This window comes from Nansenia antarctica (genome assembly GCF_963989245.1).
Source record: "Nansenia antarctica genome assembly, chromosome: 19".
In the NCBI taxonomy this organism is placed as follows: domain Eukaryota; kingdom Metazoa; phylum Chordata; class Actinopteri; order Argentiniformes; family Microstomatidae; genus Nansenia; species Nansenia antarctica.
The window spans coordinates 13,515,712-13,543,534 of record NC_137692.1 but is presented as its reverse complement, the minus strand read 5'-3'; the positions used below and the strand labels follow the sequence as shown (position 1 = coordinate 13,543,534).

Here is a 27,823-nt window from a genome sequence, read left to right as displayed (position 1 = left end):
AAATAACAGGTCTTAACAAAAAAGGTAAACAAACCCATTGTTTGAGTCTTTCCTGAGGATGAAGTGTTTACCTGCGGGACAGGGAGGACAGTCCCCCAGCCTCTGCAGTCCCTCTTTAGGACCGTAGGTCCCTGCTGGACATGGAACAGCTACACCTCCAACACAGTAATGCCCTGTGAGAAACAGTACAGTACATTTCCAAAGTAAATTCAGATCAGAAAATGACAAATTATTCTGTCTAACATTCTGCTCTTCGATTTATCACTGCTGACAGATATGATACGCACCACTGCAGCTTATATGAGAAAGTGGGTTCGTCTTCTCTGGCAGATAGGCGGAGTAAACATTGGTATCTATTTATCTTTAAGGCCATTACGGGAAAGTTACCTCCTTATCTTACATCATTACTAGATTGGAACCCTACTTGACACGCTCAAACGACTGGCTTACACTAGAGGTTCCCCGCCTAGAGACCGAACTTGAAAAGTCAGCCTTTCCTTATAATTTCCCTGCTGCTTGGAATGATCTTCAGCTCACGCTCAAGATTAATGCACCTTTATCCTATGGAAGAAAATGTAATTTAATTCAAGTTCGCAATTGTGTTTAGTCTTTTCCCCCATTATTCTGTACTTTATCTATGTCTTTATATGTAATTATGGCTTATGATTACTGTGTAAATTGATTCTTTGATGTATCAATGTTTATTATTATCTTTTTGAATAATTTGTATATATAATAAATAAAGGTTTGAATGAATGAATAAATGAAGGAATGAATCTGCTAACGTAAATAGTGGGCATCTCTTTTAACAGTCATTTGAAAGGTTGAAATCCCTGCAGGACATTGAGGCAATCCAGTGAGATCTCCTATAAGCAGCATATCAACTTCAGTCCAGTCCTGGGGGACCTGCAGGGTTGCATATTTCTGTTCCAGCCCAGCACTAACCTCAATGGAAGTTAAGGAATGGCGAAGAGCATATCCACTCATATTGGTACTGTATATGTTGTCTTGAGTATTGTCGTGTTGTCGTGTTGTTGTTGGCCTCATGTACTGTAGCTTGTTTAGTATGGTTGAATACCAAATCATGTTCCTAGTGCACTGCACATGAAGAATTAAGTTTAATTGAATTGAATTGAAACGGAGTGACGTCACCTAAAGGACAGACCAGGCAGACGGACCCCCCCTCGTTGTCCTCGTGAGTCCCAGCAGGACAGGGGGCAGGTTGGGTGGACCGCTGGTTCTTCTGCCTCCAGCCAGGCCCGACAGTGTCCCGTCCACAAAGGGAGGTGCCGTTGCAGCTGTGGCACTGTGTTTGGCCAACGTGGGAGGCGTGTCCAGGGGGGCAGGCCAGAGGCTGGGACGTCCTGTTGTCTGGGCAGTAGCTACCTGAGGGGAACCATCAAGACTGGAAGTTATCAGGCTGTAACATGTTTCCATTGCGGGTAAACGATCCTTCACCTTAAACACACTCTGATTATAGTTAGTTCAGAGAACTAGGGTTGAATTAAGTTATTTTTAGAAAAACAACAACTCTAAGATCACTCATGATAGCTGGATGAGTCTTTTTGTATGGTTCTATGATTTTAAAATGGTGAACTAGAACTAGCAAATAAAGCAAGCGGTTGAATATTCTTAGTCATTAAATGAAAAAACAATTCCATGAAGTCCAGAGTAGCCAGCCGTGAGTGTGTCCCTTGCCTGCTGGACAGGGGAGACACTGGATACTACATAGAGTTGAATAGAATCCAGGAGGGCAGTCGGAGCATCCAGTCTGGTTCAGGTTGGGCTCCTGGCCTGACCCACACTACGGTAACAAACACACAATCATACAGTGGATTTACACTTTAAACACCATTAGAATATTAGATTAGAACCATTTTAAAAATATATTACACAGATCAATCTCAGAATATCTGGATTATATTTGGAATTGCATTGACAAACAATGCTATAGCTCAGTGCTTCTCAACTCCCCTCAGGAGGGTGCATATTTTGATTCTAGCCCAGCACTTCCACACCTGACTTGATTATTATCAAGCTTGTAGTTGAATCAGGTGTGCTAATGCACGGCTGGAAACATTTTTTGCAACACTCCCAAGGACCAGAGTTGATATAGCCTGAGAGAGCCATTAGCCTGCACCTTGTGAGGGTGTCCATGGGGGCAGACAGAGCCTGGGGGGCAGGGCAGACATTGGAAGACCCCCTCAGGAGAGTGCTGTCCTGGAGGGCATGGTGAGGGGGCTCCACTGGCTTCATCACACGAGAACCCTGTAGGACACAGCCTACAGTCTACCCTGTCATCAGTACTGACCAGCCCTGGTAAACACAGCTAACAAACAAACAGAGGAATAGGTTAGCAAGTTAAGAATCTCCATACACAAACCACTGTTGACGTGATAATACCTCTATCATCGTATCCACTGTACCGTTATCATTAATCAAATCAAAATCAAATCAAATTTTATTTGTATAGCGCATTTCTTACAAGATGCAACTCAATGCGCTTCCCATACTGACAGAGCTGCAAGCAGGCAAAAGTAAAAACCTGTACACTATGTAGCCAGGAAAATTCCCTTGCAGCCCTCTACTCATAGAGCGACTACTAACCAGTTTGCCTACCAGCACCCAGCGGTGGGCCCCCACCCCGGGGAGCCCCCGCCACCCCACACACCCAGCCCGCCCCACCACCAGATCATTACATTAATTCTGTCCATTACCTTACAGTCCTCCACGCTGCCTCTCCCAGTGTAGAGGTTGTACATTCCTACAGGGCATCGTCTAGGTCCAGTCAAATTACCAAGACAACTACAACAACAACAACAAAACACACAGGCATTTTGAAAACTCTTCTAAGGCTTTCTCTTGCCCATACCTCAACACTTTTAAAGTAAGTCTATGGTTATCTCTTATGTGCAGAGCAGCACAATGTTAGCTGGTTTGGTGTTATTAAAGACTGTGTGGGACTCACTAGTGGCCCGAGGGACACTCCACACAGAGGTGACATGAGAGGAAGGACCCTTCTGGACAGAGGACGGGCTGCACCTCCAGGGCACCTGCACACATGAACGACAGGAAAAGACAATACCAAAGCATGTTATTAGTACTGCATGTCCTCTCACAGATCCTCTTACTAAAGGGTTATTTTCATATTCATACAGTTATTATTATTATTATTATTATTATTATTATTAAATAGTATTTCAGATTAAGGCATTTTAGTGAACACCAAAAATCGATTGTATAAAACAATGTGAGAACGTACCTGAGGCCAGTACAGGATGAACCCAGGAGCATGAGAGAGAGAAAATAAGGATAAAACACCAGTCATGCATTCTTAGAGAATTACACTTTAACTCCACATTAACCACTTTCTCTGTATCTATATTCTCTGTATTATCTATATTCTCTGTATCTCTCAGTTGGTCCGGTGTGGTCTCAGGGTATGGGTTAGACTGTTTTGTCCAGAGGATGAAAGTGAGATGTCAGTCAGTGAGAGTGAAACATGAGCCGTGCAACCTGAACTCTCCAGGTAACTACTCAGTGTCATACTGGAATGAGACTGAACGAGCTCTCCTATTACTCACACTTCCATAATGGATGTGTTGGGGTTTTATATCATTTATACAGAGAAATGTAAGTCTCTCGACAGTTTGGCGAATCTAGCAGCACTCAAGGAAGGGCCAATATCTGTGGCGCAGTGAATAATTCTGACTATGGACAGGGCCCATAACTTGTGTAATCACAGATTTGTATAATATGATTGGTTCCCAAGAGTAGGGACCTCATGACCAAGGACAGTTCTAAAAATATGAGTCCCACCCATCGTTGGGGGCTTCTTGCTTTTTGGGCTATTGCTTCTTGCTTATTGGTCTGCTCATTTCTCTCTGCGCATGTAACTTGGCTTAATAAAAGGCCTCTTTGGAGACAATTGATCTAAGCTCTTTGTGCTTTATAAGTTCTACTAAATCTATTAAGAATCAATTATATCCCACAACAGATGCTTCTATAATGCTTCAGTATGAGAGTGAAGACAGAGTTTTTCCTCTCTCTTGACTAGTTTGGCCGGAATTTTTGTTTTTGTTGTGTCTGATATGTTTTTGTACAGAAAACCTCAATAATGATCCGAAAATAGATGTACTACTATATATATATATATATATATATATATATATATATATATATATATATATATATATATTACAAACATGTTCAAATCACACTCTCATTGTGAATTAAATGTAACCAGCAACACATTTCCACCTAGACTATGAAAAAAAAGATACAATATTCTATAACATGAACAATTGTTCTGCGAATTTGATAAAAGCATGTTTTGATGTGGTAACATGGGTGTAGGATGTTTCCTGTTTGTCTCTCGCTCCAAGAGAGGTTAGCTGGCTAAGCCTGCACAGAGGTGCATGCCTATGTCTACAGTCTTGTACATGCAGGCCTCAATATCATCCCTCTACAATGCGTTATTTCAGTGTAACCAACATTATAAACTGTAAGTTACAAGAGTGTAATTTCACTAGCATTTCAGGTCGCAAAAAAGTACTCAAGAAGACTACTTTGAAAATGGAACCATACTGTGCCTAGGTATATCTACAGTAATATACTCTATGCAGTAATGATACATTATCATGAAAAAAGGGTAAAACTAAACCAAATATACAATACAAGAGAGAAACAAATACATTTTGGTAGATCTTTCCATTCGCCAAATGCAAAAAGGCAGATGTTGCGTATGGAAAATGAGGGGCGTCCTGCTCAAAACCACTTCCTCCCCCTCCTTTCACTGGGTACATCATCATGTGATGGCACATCTAACCTCTAAAAAACACTGCTGCAGGTGTGTTCTAACGTAGGTAAAACACATAACTACAGTTAAACTATTCATACAGTTGATCCATCGACACTGGGACAGGATGTTGGACTTAGTACACTTGGTTTTGCTGCTTCTTTGGGGGATTCAAGGTAATTAATCCCACTTCTTTTTACTTGCCACATCTTTGGTTTCTGGCTCACCACCCTTATGGTAGTGATAAAAACAGCCATCATTTCGTGAGCTTAGAATTATAAGGTTCTATCTCCGTTTAGGGCAGTTCAGAGATATTGAGTGTCAAAGTTTTTACATTCCATTATGTTTTGTGAGATGGAACCTTTGTATTTGATGAATTACTAACTCAAAAATGTCAACATTTTTAAAATAACACCACACAGGCATTAATAAACACCTAATGGATCAGATTATGTAAAAAAACTCAATTTTGACAAAAATGGAGATAGAACCTTATAATTCTAACGTCACGATTTGGCATTGACACTTCAGGTCCTCAACAACTTGTCTATTTACATTGCAGATTCAGTTACATGTGTGGAACAGGAGAAACAACACGAGACCATTCCTGTAGCTGTTGGCAACACCGTGGTCCTGAACTGTACCTACAACTGCTCCTCTGGGTTTGTCCGAGGGTACTGGTCCAGAGTACCGGACTGCCCCGCCTGCTTCACAGAGAAACAAAACGTCACCCAGGACGGAGACCTCTGCACACTGCCCTTGAGTCTCCCTCGCCTGTCTGTGGAAGATCTTCAGTTCATCTATAAGTGCTTTACTCAGGATACCGAACAGACACAGCTCACACGGAGGACGGAGCGCCTACTGTCACTGAGTGTTCAAGGTACTGTAGTGGCACAAACAGGTCTATGATAACATTTTACTTCTCTTAGACATGATGAAAATAGAGGATACATTTAAAGTATACGTATAACAATAAAAACCATTTTTTTAAAAACTGTTCTGTTAAAAGATCTTACTAAAAATAGACTAATTATAGAATATTGTTTAAGCAGCATGGCCCACTGTCCCAGACATGAAGGTCACCCCGCAGAGAGAGGTTCTATCTGGTGAGTTGCATCATGGGAGAATCTGTGTCACTACTAACACTCAAAGTATTACAATTACGAGCAATATTGTTGTAACTCGCTTTGGACAAAGGCGTCTGCTAAATGCCATAAATGTAAATGTAAAAAACGGAATATCCATATCTTACTCTCTTGATGCCTAATGCCTTCTACTCTCTGTGTTCGATATGTAGGCATAGCAGTGTCTGTCAACCAAGAAGAACCACACAATTATGGTGAGACAAAACTGCCATTATCCTCAATTAAAAATGTGGCAGTCTTGTGAGTTGTTAATAGTATTATGTCTTGGCACCTTGGTGCTACTGTCATCATAACAGATAAACTCACTGGGGTCAAGGTGTTGGCTACAGTTACAGTCGTCGTTGCCATAGTGTTGGCAGCGTTGGCTGTCTACTTGTGTACGAGTCGCAATAAACTTGGCAGAGGTGAGTGCACATTATAACACTGTGTTTCAGTTCAATAAAGCAGATCGGTGTCTTAATCAGTAGTGATCACAATGTTACTACTTTATAATAGAGATTGATGTATCTTATTCAAATGACTCTTGTATTAGCAGGGAGCTCTTCTGTTACATCCACAGGGTAAGATGACATTATTTGGTTTTCCACAGAATGTAGACCTGTCTAAATCTATCTATCAATTATACAGTATACATAACTTGAGATGAGTTTTGGCAAGTTTACTGACACAATTCAGCATAATCGTCGTGACGTTAGAATTATAAGGTTCTATCTGCAGTGTTTTACATAATCTGATCCATTAGGTGTTTATTAATGCCTGTGTGGTGTTATTTTTTAAATGATGACATTTTTGAGTTAGTAATTCATCAAATACAAAGGTTCCATCTCACAGAACATAATGGAATGTAAAAACGTTGACGCTCAATATCTCTGAACTGCCCTAAACGGAGATAGAACCTTATAATTCTAAGCTCACGATATGTCAATACACTTTTGGTTAGCAATCTTTATGTGGACCCCAAGTCTTTATGGGAAAACCTTTTTGGAATTGGTTGTCTTTTAACAGCTCGTCAGCAGGAGAGCCTGGAGGTGGAAGGCCAAAAGCAATAGGTAAACATTTTAATATCATGAACTTAAAAAACCATGTCCACCGGGCACTGATCAGTTTACTAAACGGAGTGAAGATAATTCTTTATTGTCTTCTAGGCACAACATGCGAGAGAGTGACATTAAGAGTGACACCAGCAGGTAAGCTAATGGTCGACATGTTAAAGCCAATGCACACGGCGTGCAATTTTGTCGCACGACAACATTCGATTCTCAATTCACACCACCGAAGTCTGTGGGTGTGAATGGAGAATCGAATGTTGACGTGCGACAATATCGCATCGCAATGCACACGGCGTGCGATGCGATATTGTTGCACGACAACATTCGATTCTCCATTCACATTCATTCATTCATTGGTGTGAATTGAGAATCGAATGTTGTCGTGCGACAAAATCGCACGCCGTGTGCATTGGGCTTTAGAGTGTGTTTCCTGTGTAAAACCATGAACTACGGTATACTAAAACACTATGTTTACTGTTTTTGCACAAGATAACCAGAGTGATGATCATGAGGTTCCTTATGCTGACATCATGATTACCGTCCGAGGGGTCAGTACACCGGAGCTCGCTCATATCTCCTACCTGGCTCCAAGGGAACACAGGGAGGTGAGGGAAACACACAGTGACTTCATTATTAAGCATCACATACAGACCCAGTCAGTCCTACTTCTGACTTCTTATCAACTTGTGACGTTAGAATTATAAGGTTCTGCCCCGCGGTGGTGTAGCGGTCTACGCACTGGCCGCTAGTGCATGCTGCCCACCGGGGCCGGGGTTCGTATCCCGGCTCGCCAGATCCAGATATGGCCGAGGCACACGGGAAGCGGCATATTGGCCGGCCGCTTCCGAGGGGGGTATAGGAGTATTTCTGGACTAGGATCCGTCGCGCAACACCGCCCCCTGGGTGCCGGAATAACGGTACTGGGCTCGAGGAGCCAGTCAGCCTAGTCTGCCTGGCGCCCTCCTCTGGGACTGCCGGCCACGGGGTCGTGCGGCGGATCCTATGCAATAGGCAGGGGATAATTGGATGCTAAGTTGGGTTAAATTGGCTACCAAATTGGGTGAAAAAGGGATAAAATCTGAAAAACAAATAAAAAAATAAAAAAAATAAAAATTCTAAGGTTCTATCTCCATTTTTGGTCAAAATTTAGTTTTTTACATAAAAACTTTTTACATGTTTATTAATGCCTGTGTGGTGTTATTTTTAAAATGTTGATATTTTTTAGTTACTAATTAATAAAATACAAAGGTTCCATCTCACAAAACATAATGGAATGTAAAAACTTTGACGCTCAATATCTCTGAACTACGCGAAACTGAGATAGAACCTTATCATTCTAAGCTCACGAACTGTCTCCAACTCAATACCCTACCGGAGAGCTATGTTTGACTAGTGTGCAGGCTTTTGTGATTAAACACTAACACTTCCATCCATGTCTTTTTTATTCATTTCTATTATCTTATTCATTATCTTCTTGTTTATCTATATGTATCTATTCTTATCATTTTCATTTTTATTTTGGAATTTGTTTACCTATTCTTATCTTGATGTATTTTTTATGTTAATGCTGTAGGATGAAATGTGCTATACAAATCAACTTGCCTTGCCTTGCCTACCTGACGTCCTGTGTGCTCTGTGTCCCCCCGCAGCGTTGGAGAGACGAGGCGGTCTCCCCCCCCCGGCCCCATCTGCAGGCCTCTCACTCTGCTGACAGACTGCATGTCCCCCCCAGGGAGGTCAGCAGGAAGATGAGCACCAGCTCTGAGTACGCCATCATCACATACTCCTAGCAGGACTGGAGGGAGGGGAGGGGGAGGGAAACTTGAAAATCTCTTTATTCTTTAGAAATGTTTGTGCGTGTAAATGTGTTCCATAAATGACTGATTGTTCATTTACATTTACACATGAAATGTCTTTGCTATCTGTCCCTAAACAGAGATTACATAGTGGCATATTCCCCTGTCCACTGTGACTGATCCAAAATGAATAAAGTAATGAACTGTTTATTACGTACAGACTTAATCAGCATTGCCTGGCCATTTTCTAACCTCATGTCAACAGTACAGTGAAAACAATTCTGACATTCACAAAGAATGTATAACAAAAACAAATCTATAGTGAAAGATTACCATATTGACTAGACAAAAAATATGTGAAATCTTAGCAGCAAAATCAGTAACTTTGTGCCACATTCTAAATGTGCTTTTTTCTTCATATATGCAATAAACGCACATTTGTTGTCATGTCAAAGTTTAGTGTTTTTTTCTTGTGCCTTTTTAGTGTCTCGGATTTAGTTTGACGCTCCGCAGCGTCCGTAATTAGCGAGGTTGCGTACTTGGTTGCTTAGCAACGAGCATCAACATTCAACGGTGTCAACTTGTTGTTGAAACCGAATTTGTGTGCGAAGCTGAAACAAACCGTGCAAGGTAAGACCCATAATGACCCGAACTGAGAACACATCTAATGTATCATCGAGTGCAGAGGGCCTCTTTAATAAAGTCTGTCTCTCATTCTCTGCTAGCTGCAGTAGGTAGGTAGCTGATTGCAACTTGTGTTTTGCTCAAAACATTGACTGAGATAGCCACCGGACATTCGTGATGCATTCGCTAAGCAACCTCAATGTCTGTATCAACACATCGTGACGTTAGAATTATAAGGTTCTATCTCAATTTTTGTCAAAATTGAGTTTTTTTTACATAATCTGATCCATTAGGTTTTTATTAATGCCTGTGTGGTGTTAGTGTTTAAATGTTTACATTTTTGAGTTAGTAATTCATAAAATACAAAGGTTCAATCTCACAAAACATAATGGAATGTAAAAACTTTGACGCTCAATATCTCTGAACTGCCCTAAACGGAGATGGAACCTTATCATTCTAAACGGAGATAGAACCTTATCATTCTAAACGGAGATGGAACCTTATCATTCTAAACGGAGATAGAACCTTATCATTATAAATAAACCTTATAAAACATGACATGGCATAACATAAAACAGTAATTATCTGTGGATTTATTTGACTAACTTTAGAGAGGGGAAAAAAAGCAATGACAATGTTGCTAAATGCAAATGATAGGCTACAGGTGCTCTTTTAAAACGTCACGTTCAGTAACAGTCCTCATCTGACCCATCGACCAGGATGTCTGTCCCTTTCTCCAACACGCACCTGCGGGTCCCGCGCGGGTTCGGTAACCTCCTGGAAGGCCTGGCGAGAGAAGTGCTGCGAGATCAGCCCCAGGACATCCCTGCTTTCGCTGCTCTGTACCTCAACGCCCTTCTCAAAGACAGAGAGGGTACAATCACTGTGCTATCTAATAGACCTTTTTTTCTTCTTTTTTTTCTTCTACATAACAATGATACCGTATTATAACCAGATATATACAAATAAATAAATACTGAGATGTGTGTGATGCACACATATATATAACATATATGTATATATGTTACAGTACATGTGGGAATACGGTACATGTGGGAAAACTAGGGTTAGGGTTAGGTGCTAGGGTGACTTGGTACATGCTGGCATGTCTAACCCTAACCCTACCCCTAATCCTAACCCTAACCCTAACCCTACCCCTACCCCTAACCCTAACCTTAACCTTAACCGTAGCACCCTAGCACCTAACCCTAACCCTAGTTTTCCCACATGTACCGTAACATATATATATATATATATATATATATATATATATATATATATATATATATATATATATATATATATATATACAGTATACCAGTCAAAAGTCAGTACAGTACCAGTCAAAAGTTTGGACACACTTCCCCATGTGTCCAAACTTTTGACTGGGACTCTATAGGCCTATATAATACAACAATAACTGTTCTAATCTCTATCCTATGGTGTGCTGTTATCTGTTATCTTATTTTTTAGAGAGTGGCTTGGACCCTGCAGAATGGGCTGCCAGGCTTGAAGACAGATTCTACAATAATCATGCATTCAAGGTTCATTTTATTTAATTGCATTCACACCCATGAACATATGATAACTACAATGAGATGGATAATGACTAGGGAGGAATATGAATACCTGGAGGATCGATTTGGATTTGAATTGAAAATATTTTTCTGCAACATGGGTCTTGTTTCATGTTTGTTTTGTTTTGTTTCATGTTTCTATTTTGCCTAAAACAGAACTCGCAGAATCAAGTCACCACCAATCCAACTACAGATGCAACTATGGGGAATGAGTGAGTCTGCTCCTAGCACATTATCTACACTGCAGGAGAGGCCCAGCAGCATCAGTCAGTTTTACTATGGCTTACGTTGAAGATAAGAACAGGATAGTTATGAAGAAAATAAAGTTTGCAGAAAAAGTCTTTATCATAGTTTTTTTTAATTATATTAATATTTCAGTCTACTTCATGAGCATTTGCCACAAATAAATACCTACTATATCCTCATTATGAAAGAACAGATAGGCCTACATTATTTAATTTGCTTGCTAGTTATGTTTTATCTAACTATCTACAAACTAAGAAACACAAACTAATCAGAATTGAAAAAGCATGGGAAGCATACATATTGTACAACAAGGAAAGGAGGCATGGGACCTCCAGCCTCAGCAAGACAGCTGTTTGACTGTGAGGGCAAGGAGACCATAATCAGTGGAGCCACGGATTCACCAGAGGTTAGGATGAATACAGAAAGAGATATACATTTTTAGAGAGAATATTGACAACCAGAGCACTTTGAATGCATATCGTCCTACTTGCATACCAAATCATTCTCATCCGGATTCTGTGTTTTATTTACACATTTTCAGAGATGCACACCAAGATACCTCTGAAGAGATGCGGGAAAGTGAAAGTGAAAGTGAAAGTGAAGGAGAGGATGGAACAGACAATAGCACAGGCAAATATGTCATTTCGACAGACATTGATCCTTACCAAGAGGTATCAGGCAATAGACTCACTGATGCATCAGAGGAAGGAAAGGAAATAATATCCAATGACGTTTCCACAGCAGCTGATGCAAATAGTAACAGCGCTGATAAGGATGCTGAAGAACCCACTGACGAAGCTTCATTCAGTGGACTTGCAAGTATGATTGTGTCTGCTGAAGAACTCAGGAGGACAGAGGAGGGAGCCTTGGGGGAAATCAAGACTGGTGACGAGATCATTGGAGACTCAGTGGAAGAGAGGCCTGGTACAGAAACTGAACTCACTCAGGGACTGTCATACACTGGGTTTTCAGATGTGGATGTCTGTGCTGAAGAACTATTATTGACAGATGATGAGACAAAGGAACAAGATCCCTCTGAAGCCCAGGAGAGCTCCATACCTCTGGTGGAAGAAACTAATGAACGATCATCAACATCCCAGATTGAATCTCCTGAATCTAGCCTGCATGTAATAAAAGGGAACTCAGAAGAAATGCCGGAGGAGAGAAATGAGACCGAAACGTGTGCTGAGGAAACACTTGAAACGGTACCTCCTACCGATAACGCACCACAAACTGTATCTGAAGATGAAGATGCTTTGGATGATGTAGAGCTGAAGGAGGAAGCATTAATTGAGACCAGCTTTGATGAGGTGCCTGAGGTCTTCATTGCTGGGGAGAAGCAACCAGAAGAGGAAGGTTTGGTAGAGACTTCACAAGCCGGGGCTTCAATGGAAATACCACATGATGTTACTGAGGATGCAGAGGACCATTCCAACGAAGAGGAAATTGAACTTAACACTGACATCATAGAAAGAGTAGCAGAGGCTGTCACTACTGAGGCTGAAGCTCTGAGCATGACAGGTCAGCTGGAGACCGCTGATATAGAGAGGGTAGAAGAGGATCAAACTGAGAGTGATTCAAGTGATGATGATGAGGAGCTGAGGATAGTTAACTCAAGCACATCTCATCACACTACTGAAAGAGAGGAGAAACAAAAGAATGAAAGTTATAATGAAGGTGAAATTGTGGAGGAAATGGAAAAAGACACAAGTCATCATGATTCCCCTGAGATAGAAAAGAAACAGGATGATATACTGATGAAGATACACAATGATGATGACATGGCAAGGGCCAAAGACATTTCAAATGAGATGGAGGTAACAGCTGACGATGAGGTCGATTATGAAAATGAAGAAAGGGGTGTTTCTCATCAGGACATTTCTGAGCCAGAGAAGGAACCAAAGCATGAGACTGTTGAGGTGAACGAACAACTTTTACCTGAGAGTAGTCTACCTGGTGAGGAGTGTGAGGACATACCTGTTGATCTGCAGTTGGAGGACACAGAGGGAGAGACAGAGGACAGACCTGAGCAACAGAACACAGAAATAGAGGAGCACACTGAGCCGGAAGGACACAGCAAAAAGGACACAGTGACTCTCTCTCAGAGTACAGACCCAGATGATGATGATGATGATGATGATGATGACAACCAGTCACACACACCAGAGGGAGGAGTAATGGGCGATGTAGTCCCTGAAGGCAAGACTGATGAAAAGGTACAGTATTGTAGATGTTCATTGATTCTTTACAAACTAAGTATACTTCATAACTGCTAATGTACCCTCTGTTGGACACTTTTGTCTATTGTGATACAGGTCATTTTTGATAATGTAAAAAAATGAAAAGGCAACTTGTGTTAATGCTAATGACGACCAATCCACAGACAACAACAAAAACTCCTTAAAAGACAGTAGGCCTGAATGGTAAATGGACTGACTTATATAGCACCTTATTCCAAAGCGCTTTACTACAATGACCTCTCATTCACCCATTCACACACCAATGGCAGCAAGCTCCCATGCAAGGTGCAGGCCCACTCATTGGGAGCAAGTTGGGGTTCAGTGTCTTGCCCAAGGACACCTCGACATGTGGTCAGCCGGGGTTCTAACCGCCGACCTTGCGATCATTAGCCGCCGGCTCTACCTCCTGCGCCACAGCCGCTAATCATAATGACTGTCATCGGGCAGGTTTAGAGTTATAGATTCACACCTGCAGTTTATATAGATGACTCACCTGGCTCAGTTATTAGAAGAGGAGAAGTGTCCTCAGCTTGGCTGCACGTTGCTCCAATTCCTCTCCGGAGCAGCCTATAAAAACACACCCTTCAAGGGCGACTCTGATCAACAACGTGGCTGCTCCATCCCCCTCCTGTACCTCTGCTGTACCATTCTGGGGTCTCTTGAGAGACGTGATTGAAAATACCCCCGAAATAGTTCAGCTTCCAAATGACGTATATGAACTCTGAATGTCATCCTGAGAAGCAAAACCGAACGTATCCAAAGGCATTTCAAGTATCTCTCTCTCTCTCTCTCCCTCCCTCTGTGTGTGTGTGTGTGTGTGTGTGCGTGTGCGTGTGCGTGTGCGTGTGTGTGTGTGTGTGTGCGTGTGTTTGTGTGTGCGTGTGTTTGTGTGTGCGTGTGCGTGTGCGTGTGCGCGTGCGCGTGCACGTGCGTGTGCGTGTGTTTTAGTTCTCTGTCTTAGATTTCATCCTCTGATGAAGCCTTTAATCCATTTGCCAATAGGTTACATTCACTTGTGTTGTGTAGTTAGAACTGTTGTTTTACACTCCAGTACCTGCCTGCTCTTGGGAACATAGACTGTAGCTTGGGAACCATCACAACTGTCACATGACCCAATAGCCTTTTATCCAACAATACGGATGATCGATTAAACAGGAATGCTTGTGAGTTATTTGAGTTTGACTGCTGTCCCCTCCTGTATGTCATTAGATATCTCTGTGCCAATGTGGTCCTAGGAAGGGAGGGATAGAGAGGGGGGTTTGTAAAGATGTTACCATGGAAACTCTTACCATCCTTCTCTCTTTGTCTTGTTTGGGGAAGTGTGTGGAAGATGGAGATGCAAATGATATCTATATCTATAACCAAACTGGCAGTTTCTAGAGGATGTTATGCACATTTGTTAGCTTCTGACAAAGCACTTTAACTTGAGTGCACTTTAACTTGAGTGCTCCAACAAACTGTTGCTCACATCTGCAACATTTCTCTCTGATCTTCCTACTGCCTGCCAGATGCCCTCTCTCTCTCTCTCTCTCTCTCTCTCTCTCTCTCTCTCTCTCTCTCTCTCTCTCTCTCTCTCTCTCTCTCTCTCTCTCTCTCTCTCTCTATCTCTCTCTCTATCTCTCTCTCTCTCTCTCTCATATATAGGCCATCTACTGTGACCTATATCATATGTCTTGTTCAGTGAAAGTACACACACACACAGACACACAGACACACACCCCCACACACACACACACACACACAAACACACACACACACACAGACACACACCCACACACCCACACCCACACCTACACCCACACACACACCCACACACACACACACACACACACACACACACACACACACACACACACTGATATCACCAAGAGCAGACTGAAACATATTGATTTACTGTATATTTCAGACGGTTAACACGAAGCCTACTGAAACAAAGCGTGTCCAAGTGATTTTTGCAGACATGACATATTGCCTTAATGGAGTGGAGCAGGGGAGACAGCGGTGTCAGAAAGACTAGCTCAGACAGACGAATGCGTTTGCTGTTTCTCACTCCACATCTCCTCCTGGTCTCCCAGGCAGTGAGTGTGTGGGTGTGGATGGCAGCTGGGCTCCGAGGCAGGGAGAGGGTGGTTAGCTTTTCTCGCTAATCAATTTATCACACCTCCTCCTGTGCAACTGAGAGACGCCTCAGTTTTCTCTCAACAAAATCAGTGTGACATCAATTAAGCTCTATTGTTTGGCCATCTGTTATTACAATTACTTAACTATAGGATATTTGCTTTGTTCTGTTTTTAGTGAGCTCCCTGTTGTAGGCTAACACTTAAAGGGTTCTCAAATACATCTGGGGAAACCCTATGGTCACGACCCTCCTTTTGTAGACATTGAAGTCAGTATTTGTAATGATAGTGTTCACAGCAGGTGAAACTAAAATAGACCACATGGTTAGTGGTCTCTTTCTCTCTCCCTCTCTCTCTCTCTCTCTCTCCCTCTCTCTCTCTCTCTCTCTCTCTCTCTCTCTCTCTCTCTCTCTCTCTCTTTCTCTCTCTCTCTCTCTCTCCCCCTCCCTCCCTCCCTCCCTATCTCCCTCCATGCCTATGATAGTGATAGTGAGTGTGCAGTGTGCGTTAGAAGGAGCAAAGCAGGCGTCTTTTGTATTGTAGTCTGATGAGAGAGATCTTTCTCGGTCATCTCTGATTAGAGGTAGAAGGCGTTTGGTTCAGCTCATCTGAAGACTGTCATCATCTCTCTGACTGCTCATCATGGACTGTCACAGTGTGAGTACCTGCTTCAAATTAGAGAAAGAAAGGATGTCCAACTATAGAAAAGTGTTGATGATGCAATTTCATGTTACTTTTATGATCCTATCTACCAGCAATTTTGCAAGTTGTATCGGCTACCATGTTAAAGTTATCGAAATGGTTGGTGTTGCCAATTGACCTGTACTGTCTCCGTCTCCGTTTTTCGGATCATTTATTTCACTGGGACATACAGTACCAGTCAAAAATGTGGACACACTTCCTCATTCAATTGAATGGGAAAGTGTGTCCAAACGTTTGACTGGTACTGTAGATTTGACTGTCCCTGAGAAGGCGTCCGGTTCTGATCTTCTCGGTGTGCAGTCTCTGAACCTGTTTCTTGTTTTCCTCAGACAGCAATTTTCAGCCAAATGTCCTATATAGTCAATATAAATCCTATGTAACTATACATTATATGTCAGTTGAAATGTATTTCATGTATTATAGGCAGTTTTTTTTTTAATGTATAATAATAATAATAATAATAATAATTCATTGAATTTATATAGCGCTTTTCCGAGGCTCAAAGACGCTGACAATATAGGCGATACGGAAAACACAAAAACAACAAGTAACATGGAACACAGAGTCAGCGAACGGGGAGGGGGGGGGGGGGGGGTGGGGACAGGGGAGGTGGTTAGGGGTAGGGGAGGCTGTATGCATATCAGGGGGGTGGCAGGGTTAGGGGAGATGGGTAGGGGTAGGGGAGGTTGTATGCGTGTCAAGGGGGGGGTGGGGGGCGGGGGCGCCGGGATGGGGGAGAGATCATTCTGAATTTGTTTATTGACTTGACAAATTAAGAGTACTGTAGAAGATGCCATCTCTTGCAATGATAGAGAGAAACCTCCCAGGTAAAAAGAGGCTACATTCAGTCCCAACACCCCCAGGTTTCTGCGGCTGTGAGATAGGAGGGTTTTGGCAGCCTGCTGAGCAGTCAAACAGGGTCTAATGAATGCCGGCTGTACAGGTGGGTGGTCACACTCCCACACTGACAGGTCCCACTAGGGACAGGCTGTCTCACATTGTTCGAACGGTAGCGGAGAAAACACATGGCTACAGCTGAGTGTTTGCATAATAATTGACGATGTCACTGCCTCTGTAACCGTTGGTGACAGCGGAGAAAGGATGCTTCCGCCCACTCCTCCCATACCTCTACACAGTTACAAGCTGTGTAGGCTGCCCTCCCTACAATGATTGTTGTACAATGCTGCTGTCCCCTTTGATATGAGAGGTGTGTGGGAGAAAGTCTTTTTTTGGTTCTTGTTGTCGATGGACCATGTGACTACTGTAACTCTCAGTCATTGGTTGATCATTTTTAAGAGTCCAGGAGACACGTTGTACCAGCTCAGTGGCCTTGCGGTTAGAGTGTCCGCCCAGAGATCGGGAGGTTGTGAGTTCGATCCCTGGCCGAGTCATACCAAAGACTATAAAAACGGTACCCGATGCCTCCCTGCTTGGCACTCAGCATTAAGGGTTTAATCGGGGGTAAGACCCTGCGACATACCAGCGTCATGTCCAGGGGGTGCACTTGTACATCAAGCCGCCTCACACTACGAAAAGGAAAACAGGATTCTGCCCTATGGGCCATTAGGCTCGAGAACCATCGGTTCTCAAGGCTACTTACTTACCAGGAGACACAGGTTACTGTCTGTGCATAGTGCTACTCTAGATGACATTGTAAATGGTTGACAAGAATGAATGACAGAGCTATTTATCCTGCTCCAGATTAGGCTGCAGCGTTGTCCCAGGTCTTAGCTAAAGAGGTGTGGTAACTCCTGTGTGGATTGTACACAGTAGAGGGTGTGCGTTGCGCAACCAACTGCAGAGCTGTCTTCATGTGTGTAGGTAAAAAAAAGCTTTTCAAAACGCAATTCATTAACCGCTAAGTACATGACAGAATACTACCGTGATTATGTTTGTTAATTGAACGGGTCACTAGATTTTACTACTACTAGGTCGTCCTCGGATGAGCCCTCCATCGGTGCTTCCAGTCATCCCGATCCTCCGTACATCTGGGTAGCTCTCTGGTACTTTCCGGTCCTGCGTCATTTTTTAATACGTCCACGTATGTTAGTGTGGGACGCCCTTGTGATCGATGCCCGTGTGTTGGCTCCCACAGCGCCAGTTTGCTGGCTGGCAGCTCCTGGTGTCTAGCAGTGACCTGCCAGCCTCGTTCTCCTGAATGCAGGGGGGGATTTGGTGGAGGAGATCACAAGATTTGCTTGTGAACATGCAGTAAAATGCCAGATGAAAACCTGCTGTCACAAGATTACCCTTGGTAGAACATGTCATTTTTAGAAGGTAGAAAGTGTTATGGTGGGAAGGTACAGTACCAGTCAAAGGTTTGGACACACTTCCCTATTCAATTGAGTGGGGAAGTGTGTCCAAACTTTTGACTGGTACTTTTGACTAGTACTGTATACCGGTGTGTGAATTCAGAATTCCGGCCAAAACCTTCTGTCAAGTGTTTTTAATTCCATTTAGTTTGGATCGAGCTGGTCTTCATAGTGTGGGAATGAAGGGCTTGGTAGATATTTGGGAGGCAGTAGAGTAGAGCAGCGTTTCTCAATCTTTTTTCAGTCACAGCACCCTTTAAAAGTATGCACAATCTCAAGTCACCCTAGTCTAAAATGTATTAAAAAACATACACTCTGCATCTCTCTGACAGCCTACGCACGCACGCACGCACACACACACACACACACACACACACACACACACACACACACACACACACACACACACACACACGGAGCTCCTGGTACATAGCCCTAAGTCGCTCCCTGTACTTGTTCTTGATGTAAGTTAGGCTCGAAAAACTCAGTTCCCACAAATACGTTGTAGAGAAGGGTAACAGAATTGCAATGGCGCTACTTGAAACTATTGAGTACTCCTCCAATGATGTCTCAAATCTGTCCAAAGCCATTTTATACTTATCTTCCCTGATCTCTGATCAAAGTCTTTTGATCTTTCCAGTGCACATGAACTCCAAGGGTCACGGACCCAGTCAAACTGTAGGAAAGAAAAGGAAATTAGTAAACAAACTAAAACTCTCATCAAGAATTTTCAGACGCTGAGAGATAAGGTCAGAAAGTGTGCTGCTGTTTGAATGTTCACTGCACAAGGGAAACATCTCAAGTCTGCCCTGTTCCACAAAGGAGGGCTAGAGAGTGTGCTTAGACATGAAGCCACGCAATTTGTCAGACGAGGTGAGAAGACTTTCCTCTTTACTTTGCATTTTAGCATTCAGTTCATTGAGATGCCTAAAAATGTCGGCCAAGTACGCACGTTTCGCACACCATCGCGCGTTTGCAATAAACTCTGCATGTTTCGAATTCTCTCTTATCGGGAACGTTCTGAGTTCTTTTAACTTGTACAGTCAGCCCTAAACCTTCCCCAGTGAAAGCCAGTGGACGGCCGTGTGTAGCAACAAGATATGATATTCTGCTCCCATTTCCTTGCATAGAATCGAAAACAGACAGGCCCCGGAAATTAACAACGTACACCACTCTGTCCAGTATATCTGAAAGTTCTTTCGGCTGCATCTTTGCAACTATTGTCTGACCTGTGAAGGAAGCAGTGAGTGTTTCGCATGTTCGGGTTTTGCGCTCTGACCCTACTGATGAAACCCCTTGGCGCTACCTGTCATGGCAGCAGCCCCATCAGTGCAGATACTGATACAGTTCATCCAACTTAATCCCCCCGTTCAAGATACTTTGTTGTCACACGATTAAATCTCCTCTCCAGTTCTGTTTTGTTTTTGCCATTGGTTTGCAAAATAAAAAAATATTTCTGATATGGTCCCCATCTATGAATCAAACATTTTCCAAGAGCGGAGCGTGCCCACTGATGTCTGTTGATTTGTCAACTTGTGAGGATTTGTAATTCCCCACTAGATCTGATATCCAAAACCACGTCTTCAATATCTGTCATTGATTCGCCTTCCAATTGTACAGTCCGACAGCGGAACCTTTGCCATTTCTTTTGCTGCTTGTGAGCCTAGCATTTTGTTGAGAATTGCTTTGCATGCTGGCAATACGACCGTCTTGGCAATCGTGTGTGGCTTCTTAGCCTCTGCCACTAAGTAGCTAGTGCTATACACTTTTGCACACTTCCTCATCACTTGCTCTTTTCGGTTGTGTTGACTTTTCAAATGAATAAAATACTCGGCACCCTTGCTGGCTAGTGATGGATGATTTGTTGTCAGGCGTCTTTTAAGTTTTCTCAGAACCATTGTTTAGTTTGACAGTTTCATACCACATACCAGGCACAGGGAGGGGGCATGATAGACCCCCGGTAAAGATGAAACCATGCACGTAGCTGTGGGGCAGCTGTGGCGCAGGAGGTAGACCCGGCGTCTAATGATCGCAAGGTCGGCAGATCGACGGTTCAAACCCCGGCTGGCCACATGTCGAGGTGTCCTTGGGCAAGACACTGAACCCCAAATTGCTCCCAATGAGCGGGCCGGCGCCTCGCATGGTAGCTTGCCACCATTGGTGTGTGAATGTGTGTGTGATGGGTGAATGAGAGGCCGTTGTAAAGCGCTTTGGAATAAGGCGCTATATAAGTCAGTCCATTTACCATTAAAAATGATGATGAAGTTGATGGCTCAGATCCAGAGTTATCTGATTCTGAACCCTTTCTTTTCAAAAACGATTCTATGCTAGTTCCATGTGCTTCACGCAACAGTCTTGTAATGCATTGCGCGGTAATGAAAAAAAACACTGCAATATGCTATTTACATCATACGCTGCCCCCGGCGGGGCATGTGAGACAAATCTTTATGATGTATGAGGCGGCTAAAGATCTGCATTTTCGTTGTGTAACTATCGTTTTTTGTTAAGTTGAATTCATTCGATTATGTCGGCAACGTCAGAATATTATATTGGCAAAGCCAGACAGCACCCCAGGGTGAGAATGACTGGAGTAGAGGATGAGTTTCTACCTCCCAGCCTGACGCCCTCCGTCTGGTGATGTGTGACTTGTGTCCTTATCTGAAGGAGGAGAGCAGTGCGGCTCAGGAGGAGGAGGACATCATGGACATCCCTCTGGACGACCCCGAAGCCAACAAGGCTGCGGCCAAGATCCAGGCCGGCTTCAGAGGTCACATGACCAGGAAGAAGATGAAGCCTGACGACAAGCCAGAGGACGAGGCGGGGGAGGACGAGGCAGGGGAGGAGGTGAGCAGCAGTGGGGAGGCACTCAACGGCAGCCAGGGGGACACAGGTTAGTCTCACTGTCCCCAGATAGATAGATAGATAGATAATAATAATAACTTTATTTGTATAGCACTTTACATCAAAGTGCTTTACAATAGGTAAGCAGCAGTTTAAAACAATTTAAAACAACTATTTCAATTTAAAAACACACAATTTCGCAGCACAATTACAATAGATAAAAACAACAATTTTAAACAATTTAAAAACAACTATTTCAATTTAAAAACACACATAATTACACAAATACACTGCCTATGACATGTAGACAACAGAAAACAGGTGGGTCTTTAACTTAGTTTTGAACACTTTCACTGATTCTGCCTGTCTGATGTCCAATGGAAGACAGTTCCTGAGAGTTGGTGCACGGAAGGAAAACGCACGCTCACCGATTGTCTTTTTTCTGACTCTAGGAACAATGAGCAGGGCAGAGCCTTGTGAGCGCAGAGCCCTTGAGGGCACATATGGGTCGAGAAGGTCCTTTAAATAAGAAGGCGCAGTGCCATTTATAGCTTTATATGTTAGTAGCAGCATCTTGAAGTCCGCTCTAACATGGACAGGGAGCCAATGAAGGGAGGCCAGCACTGGTGAGATATGGTCGTATTTCTTTGACCCAGTCAAAATGCGAGCTGCAGCATTCTGGACCATTTGTAGACCATGAAAACTCTTTTTTGACAATCCCGACAAAAGGACATTACAATAATCTAGTCTGGATGTCACAAAAGAATGGATCAGAACCTCAGCATCTTCAAAAGAAAGGATTGATCTAATCTTAGCAATTCTTCTGAGGTGAAAGAATGCTATTTTTATCACCCCCTTTATGTGAGGGTCAAATGTGAGGCTCTGATCCAGATTTTTTTTTAACCTTGTCCCTGCACTGGATGACACAATCATCCAAGGTCAAGACAAGACTATCACTTGGATGATTTAGTCTAGCTGGACCGAATTTTATCATTTCAGTCGTGTCTGAATTTAATAGCAGAAAGTTCGCTGATAACCAGCCCTTCACAGCAGCCAGACAGGTCTTTATAGATAGATAGACACTTAGATAGATATTTCATTTATTGTATTTGACCATTTCAAAACCACAAAGCACACATCATACAAAATATATATATACATTATATTACAAGAATCAACTCATTAATGATAATACACAACTGTCTGTAAAAATGGATTTTCTATTGAGCAGCTTGAAACCAATTAGATATCTCTGCATTATGAACCACACCTCTCAGATCTCCCTAATGGGTTATTGCAGTGTAAGTAATGTGACACGCACCAACCGTCTCTTTAATTACTCCACGAGGAACGCAGTGCGTGATTGAAACTTACAACGAATCCCTCTATATGGGGAATTATTCATGAATAAAACATGACTTATGTTGAAAGATAGATAAGGGGATGCAGAAAAAGAGGAATGGTTCTCACAGCTCATACATACAATACATCATGCCATGGGAAACGACGGATGGTGGTGGTGGGCGGTGGAAGCCTGGAGAACGCTTCCAGAATCCGAATGTGTTTGTTAAAGTAGCTTTTAATACACATTTTTACTTTGTCTTACTCCTCCACGTTGCCTAAATACATCATTTAGGTTACCACAATAGGAGCTGGGTTGTTGTATGACCAGAAATGGCATTAAGTCCTAAGCCTAGATATTTCACCTCTACTAGGAAAGACATGGTCTAGTCTAGCACCTTATATTTCAGGACGACCACAAAAGGATACGCTTCCCTGAGCCTGGCCAACCCAGTTCTTGGTTGCCTAGCATCTATATGTAGAGGGGTATTTTTAACTCCAGGTGCATTACCCCTCAGAGACCAATAGAATTAATGTACCTGTCGTACAAAGCAGCCGAGACCTCCCCTTGGAACAGCCAAACCCCTCCCCCTCCCGTTCCAACATCCCGACCCCTTTTCACCAGGGTTAGCAAATCCAACCATACATTAATGTCTATCAATGATAAAAAAATATGAATAACATTGCCTTTTTTTATATACTAATCAAATCATCAGAGGACCTTCTGATCCTGACCTGGACCCCAACCTCCTCCCCGGTCTCTGTTGCTGGTCGTCACCACGAGTGTGTTAGTTCGAGTGTGTTTGTACATGTTTAAGTGTATGGGTCCATACGCGGTGCTCTAACCTGCTGTACCTTGGTCTGTTTTTAGAGCCCGGAGGATCAGAAGGAGTAGAGAGAGAAGACACATCTGTGCCAGAGCAGTGAAGCCCCTCCCTCTTTCCCCCATCCCCTCCCCTCCTTCCCTGACCTGGATGGCTAGATGGCTATGGCACACCTTTTTATCTGGGGAGCAACTTTCTATGTATCACACACCCTCAGCAAGTAGAGCCAGATCTGGGGTGCAGCATCTGATGTGAGAACAGTCCTCCTCCTCCTGCTTCCAGCCTAATCAGTTTGGATGTCTTTGACCCAGATTCACCACCACCACCACTCTGCATGTTCCTGTCAAAACTTCTGCTCGTGTGCTAGTTTAGAGGGCGGATCTGTGAATGTGAAAATGAATGTCCTCTACTGCTTCTAGATCTATATGCTATTCAGGGCTGGGTTCGGTTAGAGACACAGGTTGCATTATGAATATTAGACTTTACATATTGAATGGCTTGAATGATTGTTTTTGCATTGTTTTAAATACTTGTGTGCTTAATGCTATTACTTAACTAGTTTTGCTGTAAACAATATCACTAGAGGATTTGCTCTAATAGTTACTCTGCAGACATTCTATATTATTTATGATGATTAATTTAATTCAGGTAATGATTTGCAGTGGTTATGTTGAATGAAATCTGGATGTCATACATAATCAACATCATTTTCTACAAATCTGATCTTCCAGTGCAGTAAGCATGTAGTTTATAGTTTATTTTTCAGATGCTCACGTACAGCTTTATCTCTAGATAAATATAGATTATCTATATGAGTGTGAGGTAGGTGTATGACATGTGTTTTGTATACTGTATATCATTGACATAAATCAGGTGTACGGAAATCATAATTGTATGTTTCCAGTGAGTGTATTTATGATCATGCTTCATGACAGATTGAACAAAGGCATTGCTGTAAAGGAATAATGGCTGTACTTTAATAAAAACCATACAAAATGTTTATCTATTAGACTTTATTGTTTATGGTTCAATACAATATAAATGTACAGCACCTCATACAATGCCCTCATCCCCAGTGCCACACTGCTACATGTTCCGATTGTGCCGTTAAGATGTAGAGAAAGTCTCCTCATTGACTTTCCTTCTATGGCTGATTCCTCTTCAGCTCACAGAGGACTAATGAGGATCATACACTTCATTAATTAGATATTACAACCTGACCCATCCCATCCCTCACAGTGTTGATCATGACACATACTTATATTCACGATGATTAACATTCTGACATTTACAGTTTCAGTAGACCATGTTAATGAACTACAGTAGTATGAAAGACTTAATCAGTGATAGGAGCACACTCCAGGGTGACGCAATTATCTTTATGATCCATCCTGTAGTAGAGTTTGTGTTTCACTTTAACAGTTGTATGTTATTCTCTTGGTAGGTTGAAGAGTTCCAGTAATTATAGTACTAACATAAGGAATGGAAGCTGTCTCTAGTCTCTAGAACAGAGCTCACTCAAGCAGAACTGCTAATTGGAAAGTCAGGCAACAACTGTTTGGACCCACGCTAACTGGTCTCCTGTGTGATTCTCTTCAGGGGGACTTCGGGAACCAACACGATTGCTTCCTGCCACAGGACAAAGCAAATCTACCTCATTAGTTTGTGTTTGTATCAGCTATGAATGAATGGTCTTTATTGTCATTGATATAGTACAGGTACCAAACAATGAAATTTAGGAGGGGGGGCTCCCCTGGTGCTTGGAAAAAAGACTAAAAACAAGAAGGGAAAAGAGCTGGTTTACATAAATAAAGGCTATGTACAATATCTACTATACTATACAATAAAACACTGTGCTGTACTCTATGCTATGCTATAAATATCCTAACTTTTCCTATATCTGAACCTTATGTACACAAGGGTTGTCATATTGCACATAGTATTGTTGCACATTCATTTAAAGTGTCGCAGTTTGCAGGTTTGAAATGTTCACAGTTGTATTTCAATATTTCACTTATGTTTACAATCTAGTAGCTGCCATCAAATTGTCTAGATTGTCCAGGGCCTAGAACCTAGGTCTTTGCTGTGTTCAGTTTGGTTAGAGATCGCTGAGCAGTGTCTCTCTTTCTTATGCTTTCAATAAACCTGCATCTCAGATTTTAACTCCTCAAATATCTCATCATCAATGAGAAGCGATGACAAGTGTGTTGATCTTCCTTGTTTAACAGAAACACAGTACTTCGTGTGGTTTATTGGTTACGCTTGTCTTCCTGTTGTGAGAGAAATGAGCAGGGCCTGAGATGATTTGGAGCCTCAGCTCCCTCATACTCCCTCCTACACACACACACACACACACACTCCCTCCCACACCCATCTGAGCCCCTCAGCCTAGCACACAGGCTCTGGTGGGATCTGTCTCAGACCGGCTTTGTGCCGAGAGAGAACGTTGAAATGACAACGGACTGGTTCTTCACGGAAACACAAAACTCCATAAGAAACATAAGACAGCTCTTTCTCAGCCGTGACACTCGACTGTCTTCACATTGTCTCCATGGTCCTCCATTTTGCTATGTTGTGTCTGTGTTGTGTCTCGTGAATATACGCTTTACTCCTCCTACTTTCCCGACTCGCTCCAGGTCTGTTTTGTATAATGGAGAAGCGTTTCTGAAAATACGGTACATACAGGTAAGATACAAATGCGTTCCGTCCTGTACCGTCCCGGTCTGGTAAATGGAGAAGCAATTACTGGCCACTTCATTAGGTACACCTTTTCAACTACATGTTAACGCAAATATCTAATCAGCCAATCATGTGGCAGCAACTCAATGAATTTAGGCATGTAGACATGGTCAAGATGATCTGCTGAAGTTCAAACCAAGCATCAGAATCGGAAAGAAAGGTGATTTAAGTGACTTTGGAAAGAAAGGTGATTTAAGTGACTTTGAACGTGGCATGGTTCTTGGTGCCAGGCGGGCTGTTTTGAGTATTTCATAAAGTGCTGATCTACTGGGATTTTCCCGGACAACCATCAACAGAGAATGGTCAGAAAAAGAGAACATTTCCAGTGAGCGGCAGTTCTCTGGGCGAAAATGGTGGTGGTGGTGTAATGGTGTGGGGGATATTTTCTTGCCACAAATCTGTGTGATGTTATAATGTCAATATGGACCAAAATCTCGGAGGAATGTTTCCAGCACCTTGTTGAATCTACGCCACGAAGAATGAAGGCAGTTCTGAAAGCAAAAGACGGGGTCCAACCCGGTCCTAGCAAGGTGCACCTAATAAAGTGGCCGCTGAGTGTTGCCCAAAAAATTCTAAAATGACAGTGAAATTGAAATGAAATTAAACATGGTCTATTTTGGAACAGTTTGTGTGGATGGGTTAGCCTTGTTGTGTCCTCCCACGACTTGTCAGCGGAATCTCTTTATCCTCCTAGGCAGCAATGACGGTACAGAATTAGAGATGTGAGCCAACATGAACACCAGGGGGCGTCATCTTAGTTTCTAAGTCAGCCTCCATGGTGCAGTGAGATCAAAGAGAGGAGGAGGTTGGAGGAGGTTGAGAGAAAGAGAGGAGGAGGTTGAGAAAGAGAGGAGGAGGTTGAGAGAAAGAGAGGAGGAGGTTGAGAGAAAGAGAGGAGGAGGTTGGAGGAGGTTGAGAGAAAGAGAGGAGGAGGTTGAGAAAGAGAGGAGGGGGTTGGAGGAGGTTGAGAGAAAGAGAGGAGGAGGTTGAGAGAAAGAGAGGAGGAGGTTGAGAAAGAGAGGAGGAGGTTGAGAAAGAGAGGAGGAGGTTGAGAAAGAGAGGAGGAGGTTGAGAAAGAGAGGAGGAGGTTGAGAAAGAGAGGTGGAGGTTGAGAAAGAGAGGAGGAGGTTGAGAGAGAGAGGAGGAGGTTGAGAGAAAGAGAGGAGGAGGTTGAGAGAAAGAGAGGAGGAGGTTGAGAGAAAGAGAGGAGGAGGTTGAGGAAGAGAGGAGGAGGTTGAGAGAAAGAGAGGAGGAGGTTGTTGTTTTGCCACATAAAGGTGCTTAACAGTCTTGATATATGGTGTTTAAATTATGTATTATCACAGGCTAGGTATGCAATTTATTTGAGGAGAAATTTAGCAAGATTTGAGGGAAAGTGGATAACGGTGTGGAAAGTCTTTGAGGGATTGGTCAGGAAGAATGTGGGACTGATGCACAAGACAGGGCAAAAAGATGTTGAGAAGTTGTTTATT

General features: G+C 42.8%; 1 protein-coding gene across 1 annotated transcript; it reads left to right on the top strand.

The window, feature by feature from the left end:
* Positions 1 to 10,132: 10,132 nt before the first annotated feature.
* Positions 10,133 to 23,715, top strand: nrgnb (neurogranin (protein kinase C substrate, RC3) b; the record flags this gene model as incomplete). The annotated part of the gene is made up of 4 exons (XM_080548941.1): positions 10,133 to 10,286; positions 11,777 to 11,865; positions 21,271 to 21,496; positions 23,660 to 23,715. The coding sequence occupies 4 exons, from the start codon at positions 10,133 to 10,135 to the stop codon at positions 23,713 to 23,715; spliced, it is 525 nt and encodes a 174-aa protein (XP_080405067.1).
* Positions 23,716 to 27,823: the final 4,108 nt, after the last annotated feature.